The sequence below is a fragment of the Opisthorchis viverrini genome, assembly GCF_000715545.1.
Source record: "Opisthorchis viverrini unplaced genomic scaffold opera_v5_430, whole genome shotgun sequence".
NCBI classification, from domain to species: Eukaryota; Metazoa; Platyhelminthes; class Trematoda; order Opisthorchiida; family Opisthorchiidae; genus Opisthorchis; species Opisthorchis viverrini.
The window spans coordinates 6,235-24,263 of NW_008752087.1; the positions used below are offsets into that span (position 1 = coordinate 6,235).

At 44.7% G+C, this 18,029-nt stretch overlaps 2 protein-coding genes across 2 annotated transcripts in view; both read right to left on the reverse strand.

Moving 5' to 3' along the window:
* Window positions 1–1,581: 1,581 nt before the first annotated feature.
* T265_10954 (hypothetical protein) lies at window positions 1,582–11,916 on the reverse strand (the record flags this gene model as incomplete). Its single annotated transcript, XM_009177476.1, has 1 exon — window positions 1,582–11,916. One exon carries the CDS (start codon window positions 11,914–11,916, stop codon window positions 1,582–1,584), a length of 10,335 nt encoding a protein of 3,444 aa, XP_009175740.1.
* A 262-nt stretch (window positions 11,917–12,178) lies between these two features.
* Window positions 12,179–18,029, reverse strand: part of T265_10955 (hypothetical protein) — a gene marked incomplete at both ends in the record, with an annotated part of 12,344 nt that continues 6,493 nt past the window's right edge. The window contains 3 exons of the mRNA XM_009177477.1: window positions 12,179–12,260; window positions 17,621–17,707; window positions 17,802–17,995. Coding sequence (XP_009175741.1) covers window positions 12,179–12,260; window positions 17,621–17,707; window positions 17,802–17,995 — 363 coding nt within the window. The remainder of the gene's footprint in view (window positions 12,261–17,620; window positions 17,708–17,801; window positions 17,996–18,029) is intronic.

Below are 18,029 nucleotides of genomic sequence, written 5' to 3' on the forward strand. Positions count from 1 at the left end.
GCAGTTTCTCAGTGCTTCGGAAAGATAACCTGGTTACAGCTTTTCCAGAAAGTAACAGAACAATGGATCTCGAAAGGCATCGCTCGTTGGTATTTGACGTCGAAGGGGAGGTAAGTTTCATATAATTACATGGGACATACAAGGCCTCGAAGGTTCAGTTCGTCGGCGGAGCCGGTTAGTCTTGCCATATCTCTTCTGCGGGGTGATGCCGAGAAGTTTTTCATAAGGTCCTCAAAATGCCGCGATAGAGGCTTTGCGTTTTCCCGACAGGCCTTTCACGATGACTTGGCGTGAAGTTAACATGTCCTCAGTGGCACCCCTCCAGACTTAATTTCACCTCGGATCACTTTGAGGTTTCTTTTCGGTCTTCTTATGGATTTTAAGATAGCATCTACTTAAATACCTGGACATCTTGACGGAGAAAACATATATATCTGGGCTCAAAAAAACAGTGAGTGCGGTTTTCGTAGTTGACAGTCTAGATCGATGTTGTTTACCTTCGACTAGAAAAATTAAAAATGGATTTGATTCTTACATTGAGAGGAGGAACGGAAACCTGAATTGAACCGATTCAGTTTGACATGTCTCAAGAACCGTAATTTCAAAGCTGTCCATTTCAAGACGGTCGCAGTGAACAGAAAACCACTGACAGTTATCCACTTGCGTCTCTGTAATAGCGCGCAACGCATTGTCTTGTGCGTGCCAAGGGTTGCAGATAGGGTCATACAAGCCCTTCGAGGGTGGGGCGGGTAAGCCGCCCCTTTGATGCGGAATAGAAAGGTGGGAGCGCAACTCTGCAAATGTAGGTAAAATTTAGTTGGCTAGGGTGTGATACACGTGCTTGTCTCTCCACTCTCTCCCATTAAGGTAAAATAAGCTGCTGGTCCAAACTTTGAATGACCGTTCCCGAAGAATTTGCCGCATAACGCTCTTTGTTTTTTCCGAACACTATTGGGAGCTCAGTATTCTCCAAAAACGATACGAACGAGGAACATTTTTAAAGTGAGTTTATCTTCCCATTCCAGTTGTGTGGCCGTTGGTTTGTTCGCTGAGCGGACCTTTTATCAACAGTCGGGGAGACATCGGTGCGTTATGGGTGGAACTCTTTCGAGGTTTGACCCTATATCAATCAGGCCCTTCAACCTCAACGCAACGATGATGCCAGCTCGACTGATGGTAAAACGTTTGAAACCAAATTATTCACCTCGGTCGTCAATAAAACTTGAGCTACAGTAGAGTGTCGTAAATGGAAACTGATTTTGCAAACATACCCTGGGAACCAACGAACGACCTCACAGCACTGTGTCAGGTGACAAACTCAGTTTATCATAAGAATATCTTCCAAACAAAGAGTTTACCAGGAGCCGCTCTGATAGCGGGAAGCAAGAGGGTAAATAAGGACAGTAGAACTGTTGAAACCATTGTTCGCAGAGGCCGAACAAAAGCAATCTAGAAATCATTGGGTCATTTGTGTCTCTGTGTAGTGCATCTGGTCTTCGTGTACACGTTTCATCCTTCGTAATAGTAATTGCAATGTGTGACCTTTCCATGTCCATCGCCTTCCAAACTGTACACTTGTTATCAGTCCTGAAATCGAGCCTCTTTTCCAAATATATGTTTTTGTTTTGAGGAGGGTAGCATAGTGTGGGCTTTCGTAATCGGTGGCAGCGGTTCTATCCGCTCCGCGTTGATCGGTTTCTTGTGCTTACAGAGCGGGATTCTTGTGGCTGGGAAAAAGTTATCTGTAAGGTATTCTATTTGTGGCATGTGGTGCAAAGCTCTGTTGGTACGATTGTAGTACATGTGATGACACGGACAGTTTTGCGAAACGGTGTCCGCTTTCTGCCTTCCCTGGTTTCTACACCGCGGTTCAACCGTGTCTATTTCATCGTGATCATGCAAACACTGAGCTCGATAAACAAGAGGGCTGGGAGATTTCATGTTCCAAGCAGGCATTTGAAAAGCACCAACAGTCATATCGTTCAAACATACTGCGCAAGTTTTGATGTATTTCGGTTTGTTAGCATAGGCTTTTCTTTGAGTAATCTGTTGTTGGGGCTTTGATCGACCGCATAAACATGTTCTCTGGGATTTTGGCTCGGGTAACTTACGCTGATGCATTTCAAACTTGGGCTGTTCTTTTATAGGCGAACGTAATCCCCTAGTACACAAGCCTCCACAACCCACACATTCTACGGTGTTCAGAACCCTGCCCGTCTCGTCGTATTCTCTTCCCTCGTAAAGTATTGTGCTATGTGGTCTCTGTATCATTTCATCTGGGGCAAGTTTCATTCGAAGTGATCGCCGAAGCTTCGTGATATTGTCAGAATCCACCGGAAGATTTTCGCAAAACGGAGACACACATGCAGTTCCCGAGTGAAGTTGTGGTGGGGAACTTTCGGATTCGCTTGAAACCCATGGACTGTAAGCAACAGACATGGTGCTGACTTCGAAATCATCGACGGGGTCTGGATTCGAGCTTGGCTTTTCGCTGTTCTGTAGAGGAGAATCACCTGAAACTTGATGACTACTACGGCCAGGTTCGGGTTCCAGGCAAAGCTGCAAACGGGACTCACCATGGTCATGTGAGAAGTCAGAACATGAACTTGGATAATCAACGTTCGCAAGAATGACGTCTTTCTGAATAGCCATTTCACTCGGATATCCTGGGCTTACTTTGCCATTAGACCTATATGTTTGGTCGTCGGAAGACTCTTCAGCAGCCAACCGCTTGATCCTCATACTGGCTGGTACAAATAGCGGAGTGCTGGCAGACGGAGCACACTTTTGCTCCTTCGGCGTCTTATGAACTGTGTGCCAAATTTTCGTTGAACGAGCTCGTTCCTGATCCTTGTGTGAACTGTCGGACAAAGTGAATACATCTTGTGGTCGGTCAGTAGGCTTTTCTGAGACAGAAGAGATGTACTCAAGGGGTCGCGATGCATCGTCGGCTTCGAGGTCACGAGGTTGCGTTTCAAACAAACACCACTGTGACTCAATAGCGTGAAGTTCTACTGCTTTCCCCTCTGTTATCCCTTCCGTTTGACTTATAATGTGGGTTCCCGTACAGTCTGGCCTGGGTTCCTCAGCGGCCCCATGAGTGAGCTCCGTTAGCCTGGGCTCATATCTGTCTTTTGACGTAACAGAGTTCGTAAACTGTTTTGGGAGAAAATGTTCAAAGGGCTGCTCTTTGGTGTTATGAGTGGGAGAATTCTTGTTGGGAATAGATACTTGTGTATTGTTACGTTCTACGACGCAAGAGAAAGATACGACTTTGTCTACCAAGGGGTTCGCTGTAGTTTTCTGTTCTTCAGCAAAGTCCACGTATGCTTTTCTGTCGCAGGTATATTTTGCTTGTTTGCTCCATGATGGTGTAAAAGAGGGATTTTCTTGTGCACGGTCTTGAGCACCATGCACGAGTGATACTCTACCGAATGAAGACGGCATACTCAAATCATGAGGTTTGATGTTTGATAATGAGCCGAAGTCATCGGGATCCGAACCCCGGTTGCCCAATTCTTGCTCTGTCGGAGTAATCCCGGTTGACATTTGATGAGCTTTTGGGTCATCTACAGAAAAGATTGGAACCGAACTGCTTCGAGATAGTGAATCTTTCAATGACTCACAAGTCAGACTTTGTTGATGTACCCCACCACAGGTTGGTTGCTCGCTGGAAACTTTTAGCGACTCATCCAAATGAGAGGAGATACCGCGTTTGATAACTGTCATGCCATTTATACTTCCCTTTTCTTCTGCGGTCACGGCTGATGTTAGCGGACTTTGACTAACTCTACTCTGTGTTTCTCCTGCTTGCGAAATTGAGCTAGGAGGCGTTATGGGAGAAGTTTTGCCTTCGAAAATCGCTTGTTCTTTGGATGTTATGAAGGATTCTCCGTCTTCAGAATGAGGCGGCCTTTTATCACTTACTTTAACGCCCATCTTTCTTAACTTCGATAGCATCGAGTGAGCAAATTTGCCTGACTGAGTCTTCGCATTCGGTGTCGACGAAGCTAGCCAGCTGGTCGTTGTTCTGCTCCTAGGAACACAGTTAAAGATTGACGCCGTTGTCGAAGAGGCCGATTTCGAAGCTTCCGATTTAGTGGGTTCTGGCGAGGTTACATCTAGATGTGAGGGTGAAATCACCTTTCCGTTTTGTTTTTCGTCTTGATCAAGCCTAACTTTGTTGAATTCTGATACCGTGGTTTGCTCCTCTGAGTGGCACTCTAAAACGGGTTTCATTTCTCGAGGTGGGAGATAATTCGGCGCTGCATACAGTGCTTGATCCAAGTCTTTTCCAGATGTTTTCAAGAGTGGGAGGAATTCTGGATGAAACAGGTTCTCAGAAAGGATGTCGGTGCCAGAAGTGTCTGGTTTCTCAAACGGAGAGGTAGGTGCTTTTTGGTCGTACGGAACTTTCACGGGCATCTGAAATTCATGAATCCTTTCCGTCATTTCATAATGCTTGGGATACTGCTGTGTACCGTCATGACTAGTTAACCGCTGAATAACTCCACCACAGGAGGGACAAACAATCTCCTGGTATCGTTCTACTCCTATTTTCGTGGGACTTTCTTGGTCCCTATCATAACGTTTTAGTTTTTCACGTTTAGCGCTAATGCCTAGCACAGATGATCGATCAAGTTCTCCAGCCTCCCTGCCGAAGTTCGTATGGAAGGGAGGTTGCTCCAAAAGATTTCTTGATTCACCCTTGGATTCCGTATTTTTTATTTGTTGGGGAGTCGTTTTTGAAACGTGAGCTCTGTCTGTTGATTGTGCTCCAGTCGAGGCCACCTTATATTGCAACGGCACATCAGACCTTGTTGGAATCGGAGAAGCCTCGCTGTTTCTGCCACTGTGTTCAGCACGCACTACATTCTGATCTTTTACAATCTTATCTGAAGGATCAGTAAACCGACCAGAATAGGATCTGCTACCTCGAAAACTAGACTGTACGTCGATTCTGTGTTTGTGACCACCAGCTATGTCTGCTCTTTTCGCTGTAGTGGTGTTCATTTGGTCGTATTCTCCGTTGTTCGCTTCTTGGGTGAACTTCGGCGTATTTATGGGTGGAATTCTCCTCCGTGAACTTTCCACTGGTGTGCCAGCGCCTTTCCATTTCGTATCTGCGTCGGCACCAGAATCAGTCGGTAACCCTAAACTGTCATTCACTGAATGCTCAATAATCCGAGGCCCTCCATTTGATATGGTATTAGGCTGAATCGTTTTGATAGTCCGTTCTGATCGACCGCCTGTGTCCTGTAGCCGTCCATTGGAGACCGGCGTATCTTGTTGTCTCATTCGCTCAGATTCTGTTTGAATCTTTGAGGTACCTGTTTTCCTATTTTCTCGTGTACTAGTGAGGTGCATTCTAAGTGTTGTTCGAACAGCCCGATCATGTTTCTCTTCTATCTTTCCCACGTTAGTTGTATCAGCATGGAGTTGGGTAACATTCAGGACACGCTTTCTTAATTTTGACTTCAGTTCAATTCTTTCAGTTTGTGGTTTGGTAGTTTTCGGAGCTTGACTATTATCATAAGATTTCGCATCTGAGACCATCTCCTGTTTCAAAGAAATATGGACTTCGACGGGAACGATGGGGATTTGTCCACCTTCCTCCACGTTATTCTCTCCAACAGGCTTTCCTGGTAGTTTATTGGACAAATCAGTATAAAGTCTGTCGTACTTATTGCTAGTCTTTCCTGTTACTTTTTCAACATGAATATCAGATTTTTCAGCTTGTCCTATCTCTGTGGTATCCTGTACATCATACACTCCTTCAACGTTTGTTCCAGGTTCCCCTTGAACCGATTTGAACACTTTCATATCTGGCGATCCTCTGACAAACTGCCTTACTACAACTTGTTCATCGATATTGCTCAGTATCACACCTAGGATGGTAACAGAGTGTGCCAGTGTCATACTGTTGTCCTGTAGGGATAGCCATATGCACCCGTTTGCCTCAATTTCTTCGCGTGACATTCCGCTAGGGAATTCTGTCGTTTCAATAACCTCTTCTGACTGATCGCGTACAGTAACAATGAGCTCGGTAAAACTGATTGGAATAGCTTTACCAGAGGCTGACATGTCCTTTGGTGTACAACTGGAGTGCAGTAGACTCATTTTAACAACCTTTTCAGGTGTAGATTTAACAATAGTTTCTTCCTGAACAGCTCCTTGGGGTTCTAGTTCATTTTGCGGGAAGCTCGAGAGCATCTTCTGTTGGTCAGACTTATCTGAGATTAAGGAACATTCTATAACTTTTGTGTCAGACTTAGGGGAACAGTATACGGCAACAGGATGTGTTATTGGTTGCTGGACGAGTATTGTACTTTCCATGAAGGAACCCTTGACTTCTTTGGTTTCGTGAGTCATCGTCTCCGATGACTGCATTTCATCGACTGACTTTTCTGAACTGAGACGCCGTTTGTCGATCACTGGCTGATGGAGAACTGTGTGGTCTGGCGATTTTTGTTCGGATATCCCGCCGCGGTCCTCCTTCAAGCTGTACTCATTGAAAATCTCCTTTGTATCTCTGTCACTTAAATCTCCCAAAAGTAGTTCGTGGTGATCGTGTGCATGTATTTTGTTCCATTCCACATCCATTTCCTCCAATCTATTTGGGCTAAGCACACCTGGGTGATCTTTCTGGTCTAACTTTCCTTCTTTGGTAAGATTTTTGCTTGCTGATTGCATCTTGTCTTTATCTTGTTCATAAACAGGCATGTCTTGTATTTTACTGTTTTGTATTTTATTGAGTTGGCCATTCCTCATAAACGACGCCGTTGTACTGTGTCTTCGTCCTGGAGGAACCGGTTGATTTGTCATCTCATGTCGGTTTGTTGGGCTTAGAACGAGACACCCGATGACACTCGTTTCTTCGTCTAATCGGATGATGGGGGGACTTGATAAACTTCTGTCAAGAGCCGGTCTCGTTTCAGGCCAGTCTGATGTGTCTGTCTCTATTTCTGGTCGGAACTCCGGTCCTGTTGGTTCTCCAGCTACGTACGTTTGTTGTAAGAATGCATCCACCGGTCGAACCCACTGGTAACTGTCATCGTATTCCTCAACTGCTTCCGTTTTTTCCCCATGTATGCAAGCGGTTGGTGACCGTTGTGTGGTTATCAGATCTGACTGATCCACACTCTGTGTCGGTAGATCGACGCCTCTACCAGAATTCTCAATCGTTTCGATAAGCCGATCTACAGGACAGTGTTCAGTCATATCGGCCTTGGATACAATGCCGGAAATACCACTTGCTGACTTAGTGATAACCGGAATATCTTGGGGCATTGTGCGCTCAGGCCCTGATTGAGTTACTGACGTGCCCGTGATCTCCATTTCTTGTGCACTGATGTGGTGCATCTCAAGTGTTGTTTGGACTGGCCGATTGGTCACTTCATCTGTTTCCCCAAAGTCCGCAGTACTGACGATAAAGTTCTTTGATTGCAAAACGCTGCTCACCGATTTGGTCTCTGGCTTCCACGTTTCTGATTGTTGGAAAGTCGTTCTTGAAGTTGGATCATTATCCGATGAATCTGATGGTCCTGAAAGCATTCTGATCTCCAAGGAGACATCAACATCGAAAAATGTCGATGGGATTTGTTCGGTTTGTCTCACCTTGTTCTCTCCGACTGTATTCCCTGTGGAATCATAATGATGGTCATGTATGACTCTGGTGTGCCCCACAATTCCCCTCATCTCTTTGCTAGTTTCACGCACTCTTCCCGTTTCTGTAACGCTAGGTGGACAGCATTCTCTATGTCCTACTTTGACCTGGGTAGACATTTTTGCGGAATTTTTGATGCCTTGTACTTTTTCCACTGATACGAGCTCATGAAGCACACTGATATCCAGTCTACTCAGTTCATCGTCCTCCGATGGAATGACTGAGCTGTTCTGCATAATTTGTTGTAATATCATGTCTTTTTGTGAGTATCCCTTGCCCGTCGTATTAGGCTCACCACTCGTTTGAGAACTTTCTTCCTTTTCCCTAGAGAGTTTATCCAGATCCCAAGCGATGTTCGAAGGTGTTGACAGTCTTGAGATAAGCATTTCAGCTTGAATCTGTAGACCTTGAGCTTCGTTTATTTTAGCCTCCCTCTCTGACACCTGCATTTCATCCAGGAGTTTTGGTACTAGGGGGAGTGACTTGGCAACCGACGACCGTTCGACACTGAGGTCATTCTGACCGGATTTTTCATCAGAGCAATCGGTAGTTTGTGGGAAGTCTGGATTTATTTGGTTCTTTCCTGTATCTATGCTTATCGATTCATTTAAGTTATGCGTATCTTTTTCTCTACCTTTTGAATCCATGCTTTCTTCTTGATCTAGTTTTCCGATCATTGAGGGACTCCTCGTATCCAGCTGCTTTTCTGCATTAGTCGGTTCATAAAACGCTGCAACATTTGGTTTACTGATATTGTGTGTTTCACTTGTAGATAGAGATGTGCTATTGCTCTGTCGTGGCAGAATGGACTGGTCGGTCATCTCAGGTCGGTTGATCGAGATTAGGGCGAGGTAGTTGGTGACATTTGCCTCTTCTAACAGACTTATAGCCGGATGCAGTTCACTACTATCAACGTTTATTCCTGTCACGGGAGTGATTGGTGTGTCTAGCTCTACCGCTGGTTGGAATCTTGATACGGTTAGTGTCACTGCTGTTTGTTGTTGCTCTAACATTGCACGAGTTGGCCAAATTCGGTCGCAAGTTGTTTCTCTTCCTTCTTCTGCTTCCGGTTCTTCCTGACGCTTGCTTGCAATCGACGCTCGTTGTGTGGGTATCAGTTCTGTTTGTTCCATCTGTGCATTTGCTCCTTCGCGCAGTACCTGTGCAGGGTGTTCGATCGTCCCAATGACCTGTTCCAATGGATTGCGTTCATGTGTGTTAGGTCTGGATGTGTTACCTGTGAGACCTTTTGCCACCTTAATGGCGTCAAATGTAGACTGTGTTATCGCCTGTTTAAATGGTGACTGAGTTTGTGAGGAGTAAGTACTCCTTGTTGCATGAGAAGTAGACTTACACGATTCGGTGTCGTGTGTCAACAGCTTATTTTGCTGAGGAATAAAAGGGGGGACCTGTATCCCATTGGGCGATTCTAGTGCACTTGAGGAACACACATCAACATTCTTTTGTGAAATTGGTTTGGCTTGTCTTGCCTCATACTCTCTGGTATGATTTCCGAGTGGTATTTGCAAATGTTCGGAGTGTATCACATTGCCTTCCTGTTTTGTAGCTCCTTCTGTGGTGCTGATTGAGTCATATTTTCTATACTGTTCCTCAACTAACGCTGATCGTTTCATGGGACGTAATGTGTCGTGTAATTTCTCTTCTGGGGAGGGCTCATGAAGCACTGCAACCTGCGGCTTACTTAGTCCTCGTGTTATCCGAAGTATATTTTCATCAGGGTGCGTCGGAACCGCGCTACTCTGTTGTACATGATAAGTTGGGTCTGCTTTTATGTCTCTGGGTAATGAGAAATCGGTGACCACAGTCATCTGAATGTGAGACTCCAACTGATTTGATTCTGTACGAGTGATGTGTGGTAAATTACCTTCAACAGCTACGTCGTTCTTCGATGGATTGATTGCGTCTGTTTGACTGGCTCGTTGGAGGTCCAACACTTCTTGTGAAGTAGCCCTGGGTGCCGCCTGTTCATCACATCCAGCCGGCGTTGGAGACTTTTCTTTGCTTGTATCGTATGATTCTGACTGCTTAGGAGGCGGTCGAATCTGCTCATGAGTGGCTTTATGTGTTGCATTAATCAGATCTGTCAGATCCATTTTTGTAACCTGCTTCTGTTGTAGGTCTGCTTCGTACTGCGGTTCTTTTGTAATGCTCTGTTGTACCGAGGTGAAATCCTTTGTGCTAACAGCCGGTTGGTTATTGATATTCCGCTTTACTGAAGCATTTATTGTACTATTCGTAATTGGTTCTATTCCAGTCACCTGCAGCTGTTCTTTCATTGGAGCAGCTTGTTCAGATTCGACTACCACCTCCATATTCTCCCGATTGTCAAGGTGTGGGATCTCTTTTGAAAAATGCCCACCCAACTTTTCACTGGTTTTTACCCTTGTTGTTGATAATATTCTATTTTCGGTTAACGACTCACTTGGTACATCAATAGTTGATGGGGACTCCGGTCGATCCAGTCTGAAATGACCTTTCACCATATAGTTCAGCCGTTTTCTAACATCATCGATTGTGTCAGACTCACTAGTGAGAACCTGTGAGCTTCTGAGTCCCTGAGCTTGTCGTCTGGTAGGCGAGACCTTAGAATTAGTGATTGTACCAATTTCTGTGTCTGGTTCCAATGGTGTATTCTTCCCTTCGATCAGTCCCCTTTGATTTGGCGGATCGAACTGTTGAGTGATATTCGTACTTTCCTTTCTATCCGAGATCTGCGATAAATCTACTTCAAGCCCAATTGCATCTTGTACCCTTGGGCTGGAGTCACTTTCTGATAGAATGTTACCATTCTGACTGTTCGGATGAGTTTCTGTTGCCCCACTGGCTAGGTTGTTTTGAATAACTGAGCCAGGTGATACAGATTCTGAGAATGTTTGCTGGAGTTGGCTCTGTTCTGAAGCTATAACACTCGACTGATCTAACACCCCACTTGTGCGTTCATCTACTTGCGTAGTGATGAGTTCTTTAGACGTGTCGTGTCCGGTGGCTCTGATCCCCTTGCCCGATACAAGATTCTCTACGCTACTCAACAATAATGGGTCCTCTATACCAGGATTTCCTGGTACGCTTGGCACTCTTGTGTTCCGATTTTCCATAACGTCAGTTCTCATCGGTACTGTCAAAAACGACGTCGTCTCTGCCGGAAGCTCTCCACCATCGTTGATTCTGATGGTTGGTATATTTGATTGTGTCGCTGTTCCGGTTTCCCTTATTTCCTCCTCAGTTTGTACCGGATATGTTGGTGTGAAACTTTTTGGAGAGTCTGTAATAGGTTTGTGCGTTCCGGTTTGTCCACAGGGAATACGGGAAGAAACAGGAGGTTGTAGAGCAGCATCTGAGTCTGAATGCGTTCCGGTCAAAATCCTATCCGACAGTAGTAATGGTTGGACAGCTGCACCTTCCCGGTCTGTAGCATTCCCTAGTACCTCCATGGGACAGGGCGCAATATTCTTAATGAACTTATTTGCTACACCCACCTGGTCTTCTTCATTCCCTCTAGATGATCTTAAAGCTTTCAGCCCAGAAGTTTTCTTGTCTTGAACTAAGAAATGGTCCTGACTGGCCTCATAAGTTCCCGTTTCCGCAGCTAGGTCGACATTTGCCTCTTTTTCATAGTCGACTGCTGAGATGTCCTGAACAAAATTAGCAGTTGTTACTGAACAAGGTCTTTTCAACTCAGTCACATTAAGCTTTTCTGGCCTGTTTTCATGCCCTTTGTGTGCACAGCAGCATTTTCTCTCCATAGATGTTGCATGAAGTCTAAATTGCTGCAATCGATTTCGCCCTCCTTGAACACTTTTTACCTGCGGTCGGCATACATCTACAGACTGACTGCAGGTGTAGACCTTGTGGAGCTTGTCTTCAGACGAAGCATGCATCAGTTTCCAACTATCTGTCGGTATAGATGACCTTGAGTCCTCAGCCTCAAACCGATAGGCCAACTGGGTACGTTCCAGTGGGGGACATCCACAACCATCCACCTCAGGCACACATGGAACCTCGTAGGTAATTTCCTGTTGGATACTAATCCATCCTTTTTTCCCATCTGGTGAGTAGGTTATGATTGGCTCTGGACTGATACTAATGCGTTCATCTGAGTTGGATACATTCACGATACTTACATCGTCTGTTTCATCTTTAGGATGACCAACGTTTGCTGAGTTCGTAAGACCCGAAAACAAGTCTGCAAAGTTCGGATCGTCAGCACATAAGTTCGTCCTGTAATCCATTTTCTGTCTTTTTGGCAATATTATCTATGCGTTCTCGTTAGCTGCACCGGAAAAGCTCAGTGGACGGACTGTCACATCTCATTCATAGAGTGAATTGATCCAGTCCAAAATGATGGAACCGGACCATTGTGTTTGGTAAAAGAGTTAGTATGCTAATTACTGCTGCTGTTTGCAGTGCGGACTGATGAGTGCAATATTTTACCCGTTCAACCGGTCAGGTCAGTCTCTGACTCTTAAATAGCCGCGTTTAAACCACTGTCGATCAATGATAGTGCTCACCTGACCAAACGCATTCAGCGGACGTAGAGAGCCAGTCCGTTGGCAGTTCAAAGGTCCCAGAGTGCCTGCGAAATTCCTCTGATTATTGAAATCCACATGCCTCTTGGTCCACCTTGAGGTTATTCTCCCCTTAATTTTTGGCTACAATTCACGGCTATCCAAGTTCATTTTCAGCGACAGAGAGTATACGGTTTGGCCAACATATAGTTTTAATCATTTCTCTCCAGATTATGCAAGTGTGCAGTTTTAAACGTTCAGCTATGCATTAGTGAGAGATTAAAGTAGCAGCTAACGAAAAGCTCCAAAGCTATTGTTCGATGAATTAGGACAGCTGGGAAGAAAATGCCGGCTAGATGACCTTAGGGCACAGAAGTAACAGGTGATTGTGGTCTCTACAGAAGGGCGGGATTTCGTATATGAGATCATGAAAGGATTCGATCACAGAGATTTGATGTGACTAGTTACTCATGCCGAAGTCTGGTTTTCAGTCATACTGTCCAGTGTTATGAACATAATTAAAATCTATACTCATTGCTAACGTGTCAAATGACTTACCAAATTACAGTAGATTCAATCTGGTCGGAAAAACCTATTCTTCGGAAAGGTTCACTCGTGTTATCGTTTTAATCCAGCTACAGTTGAAGCCTTTTGCTCAATTTACAAGGCAAGCTCCTTTGTTGAATCCAGTGAATACGTGAACACCGCAGTGTGAAACCTCCCAGGAAGACCCGCGATGAAAAAAATGGCCGAAAAGTCTTTTCTGGTGATTTGTCATTTCTCTCGGGTCTCCATATTTAAATCCGCGATGTTTCAGCACTGTCTTCAAAGATATCTCTAAATTTTACTGCCGCCACAAAGGGCCAGTGTCGACAGTTTCCATAGAGAGATCTTTCAACTTCTCGTCTCCCCGAGGAAGAGTTGTAGCTACCCTTTCGCCACATACATGACTGTAAAGGTCACCGCCACCCGCTGGATCACGAGATCTATCTTTTTGCCTTGCACTCACAAATCAAGCCATACAACCGTGACTCACTTGACTACACAGCTCACAATCAAGCCCTAGATCCCAAGACCTCGTTTTTTTCCTACACGTACCAACCACGATACACAGTGGTGACTCATCCGATATCGGCTGTCTACCGTCTAATACGGTAGCAACAAGTCATGTGAACCACGATACACAAGGGTGACTCATCCGATATCGACTGTCTACCGTCTGATACGGTAGCAACAAGCCTTGTGCTGACACCCACACACACACAGACGTTCCTACATATAGGACAACACCACAACAATACGACATAACTCAACGCAGCTTCGCACGTCACCCAACTCGCAGTAGAGCCGCTTGGGACTTACAACGCCTCACTCACGGATATTCAGGACAACGTGTGGCCACTACAACGGCGCAGAAAACACGAAACCTGCATCCGTACTCACAAAAGGATTTATCAACTCGAATCGGCAATACGATAAGTCCCTTTATTCATTTTTACACTATTGTAATAACTTTCCCTCAACAAGCTGATATTGTTAATGCTCGCAGTTTTCTTGTTTGTATAACTAGCTCTCGGGACCTCTTAGAGCATTAACAGAGTCACCTACCAAGATAGGTCATTTTTTCTCCGTCCTTTTGAGTCATCCCTTCAAAAGAACTACACTTACCCATACGATCAAGATACACCTCACTCGCTTTCTAATGAGAAAACATTACCAATTGATTTCGATAAACGTGTCCCTGTGTTTTTATGAAAAAAACTACTCACAAGGTTGTTGGCAGCAACCTTCTTGGCCCTCCTTGAAGGGTTTTCTCTTCGGTTTGAAGTCTCTTCCGAAGTCTCACTGTGTCTGGATCAATATTTGTTTAGAAACAGGAAACACAACCGAATATTATTTTAATATAATGTGCAAAATACTGTTAGTATTCAGTACAAAGTCAAGGCAGATCATAGACACTGAGCTATACACGAAAGATTTCCGCACGCTTTCATCGGTTAGATTTCACCCCTTATTTTTCCAGTGGGCACACGAAATCTGCCATTTCACTGGAGAACATCCACAGAGTAATGAACGCTACCTTTAGACCCCCTACGAGATTTCAAAGCACCAGATTGTGATCTAACCCCGATTTAACCTTCCACGTATACTTCCTTTAATTCTTACTCCAAGCACATTTGCACAGACGTATATGGAGCAAATTGTATGCTTTCGGACCATGTTACTTCGGGAGGCAAGTGAATATCATCCATCCATCCAAAAAGTTAAAATCGCATCTCACAAGTGGTGGGATCTTTCGGAAAGTGAACTTCACACATTTTAGATTTGGGATTCACAGTTATGCCAGAATACTACCATTGACAAAACATCTTGACTTTATTGAACAAAGATCATAAATGGAAGATGTAGCTGGATTCATCTAAGGCTTCTGTGATCAGGTGTGTGTATTCCGGGCTTTCATGTCACCAAAAAGTTCCCATACCCTATTCTCAAAATCAGTTTACACTACTAACAACACTGTCAGTAACTATGTTAATTAAATAAGACACTGGTCGTCACCTTTGACGAATTCCCTCCAAACTACAAAAACCTATAACAGTTCTAGAGAATATACACACGTTATGGCTTCCAAAACTTCCAAAGCGCTTAATTCAACTCTCTATGGTTCCAGCGTCTACAAATAAAACATTCAGACAAACCCAGATTTATCTATTAAGCAGACGAACGCGTCATGGAGTTTACAACATACCGGGCTCACCAAGGTACATGCCGGTACGAGATAATGAAGGTTTAGTGAAGCCCCTGGGGAGGGCATACCTATACCTAATCAGTCGGGGGAAACCTAACCCCTACAAGCCACTCTGCTCTNGCTCTAGGCGGAAAAGGGGCCTAGCCGGGGTTTGAACCCGGGACCACTCACACCCAAAGCGAGTATCATACCCCTAGACCACTAGGCCACGGAAGTGGGGTGAATATGAAACATTATCGAAACCAAAGGAAAATATCATGTGTCAAATGGCGTGGGTGATAGTGAACTGAACAACAGACTAATTAGCAGAATATTACTCACAAGGTTGCCGGATATTTCTGCACGCATTAGGTTGAGTGGCCATTGTGAGCTGTTATCTGAAGGAGCCGACCCCTAGACCACTAGGCCACGGAAGTGGGGTGAATATGAGACATTATCAAAAGCAAAGGAAAATATCATGTGTCAAATGGCGTGGGTGATAGTGAACTGAACAACAGACTAATTAGCAGAATATTACTCACAAGGTTGCCGGATATTTCTGCACGCATTAGGTTGAGTGGCCATTGTGAGGTGTTATCTGAAGGAGCCGATCCAGAGGTTGGAACAGGGTATGTTGGAGAGAGTGTCCGTACATTGGAAGGTTAGAGTACAGTACTTTACATGGAGAGGACTGAATCTACATCCTATCCACCTGGTACTCTGGGGCCTGTTATTGGTTGGCATTTTGACTTTGGAAACCAATATAGGAGGAAATGCCCACAGTGATACGAATGCCTGCATCGAACTATAATGGTCCGAAACCTTGAGACTTCATAATCAAAATGAAGAACAAAACACTTCTTTCGAGAAATTGCAATTTATTTTTGGCTGTAATAGGTGTGTCACTTCAATAAGTGCGACAACTCACATCCAACAACCCTCCTTCCATTAGTCCAGCTACCTTGGTTTTAACTTAACGGCTACTGAAACGGAGGTTACAGAAAGTATGTTGAAAATTTTGTGGAACTTCTTTTCGAATCTCCTGTCAGGGCAATTTTTTTTAGTTAGAATATGCTGTAACATTTAGGACTGGTGGGAAATGCATGACTGCCATTTCTCAGCACTCAACAAATAAAATTACTGTCCAAAACTGCTCACCATCCCATCATATTGCGGTTTACACTACTGTTGCACCGTCAGTATTTAGTCAACTCAGAGTAATGTTCATACATATTAGTCAAAAGATCAACGTCCTATAGTTTGGCACTCGGACAGGATTGGGTGGGTACAGCATCGGCTGAAGGGTGCTCTGTCATATTAGGCAGAACTAGACTTTGTAATGATGCATCCAACTACACATAGAATTAACATACCTGGGGTGGACTCACATAACCAACCACAAGCTCACTGGACGGGCGCTCTACCGACTGAGCCAATAAGACGGTCAGTTGATCACACTTATGCACCTCACAACCGGTTCGTCACATCATTTTGCGGGACAGATTCGTCCACTGTCACTTGCCGCGCGCACTGCTGGCCTGACCAAATCGTTTAAGTGTACGCAAGGCGCGTCAAAGTCGGACACGAGGAAATTCTGCTGGACAAATAATCACGTATTAAGTGAAACGATCTCAGACAGTTGCTCAGTGGAACAACTTTAGACGCATCCTTGAGGAGAAATCTTGGCCAAGCGGCTCGTGGCCAAGATGGTAACTTTCTGGCCCCTTGCTGTGAACATTTGTTTTCTATTTCACTTTAGGCCAGCTTTTTCCCTCAACACGGAGACAGCTGTAAAATATGGATGAGCTTACATGGAGCCTGTAGAATCAGCTTCGAGATGAATACTCTGATCATTCCATGCCAAATCGAGAGGAACACAGTACTGTTGTGGTTTGAACAGTGCTTATTCTTGGCCATGTATGGAACTGAACGCCGAACACGTGACTTGCTGGACAAGCATGATGACAATACTCCACCAGCAGCCGCTGTATGCAGCTGGGTGATCATACATGAGCAGGACTCACGCTTACTCTCGAAATGTGCGACACAGTTTCATGCACGTTTTACAACTAATTTCGTGTTAGAATATATTCTGATCCACAAGCGAAGGGTGGGTTGAACCTCAACTGTCAAAAATGGCTAAATGTGTAACTTCAGTGCTACATAAGCGCGTATTAAAGACTACCACACATAATGTTAAGTTTCCAATTAATAAAGTGCACGAAGGAGAATCCAAAACAATTCTGATCGCCCATAGGCGAATTCTCTACAGATATAACGATATCCCAGCCGTACTACAGGAGGGGAATTTTCAGCGCAGGGACAATAAAACCAATAGTTACAGTAAGCCCATGCTCTGGCCATCGCATCCCCATTAAATCGAAAATCAAGTGAATACTATGGAACACACGTCTTATTCCACAGGTCACGTGCGACATCCCCACATCACTTCGTCTGGCCCCAGTATGATAAAGGTATTCTTACCAGGAGCCTCAAGAATTATAATGGCACCTTTGAAAAAGCCACTACATGTTGAGCATACTTCAGTAGGCAGAAATCCAACGTTGACGTAAGCAGAAATTCAAAGTTGACTCCGCGAGGAAATAGCATGTGGCGTAGTTGCGAAACGTGACTTTATTTCAGCTACTTATGAGTAGTCAGTTCATTAACAGAAGTGTCCTTCATTACTCATGGACACACCAGGTCATCATCATCATCATCGACAGCATGACATCAGTGTTCAACACCGATACTTCACTGCCGTACAACCATGATTTATTTGGAAGCCTAATTGTAAAGAAAAGAATAAGGGTGGACGGGGAGGGACTTAGTGCTAGCTTAACACAATCATTCCGAGGTGCCTACACCTCCAGACATTCACTCAGGCAATCTGGACAGAAACTGACAACAAGAACGCCACTGACATCGGTTGGCAGCCATATCTTGTAGTGTCTCCAACCAGGCACAGTGAGGATCACGCGGTCCCCATCCTGGAAGGCGAGTAGCACCGACAGCACCCAAGCGTCTCGTGATCTCCTTCATACTCCTCTGCCAAGTCAAGGGTTGGCCACCGCTCTGTTTACGCCACTCCGAATTGGGCATGGAAAAC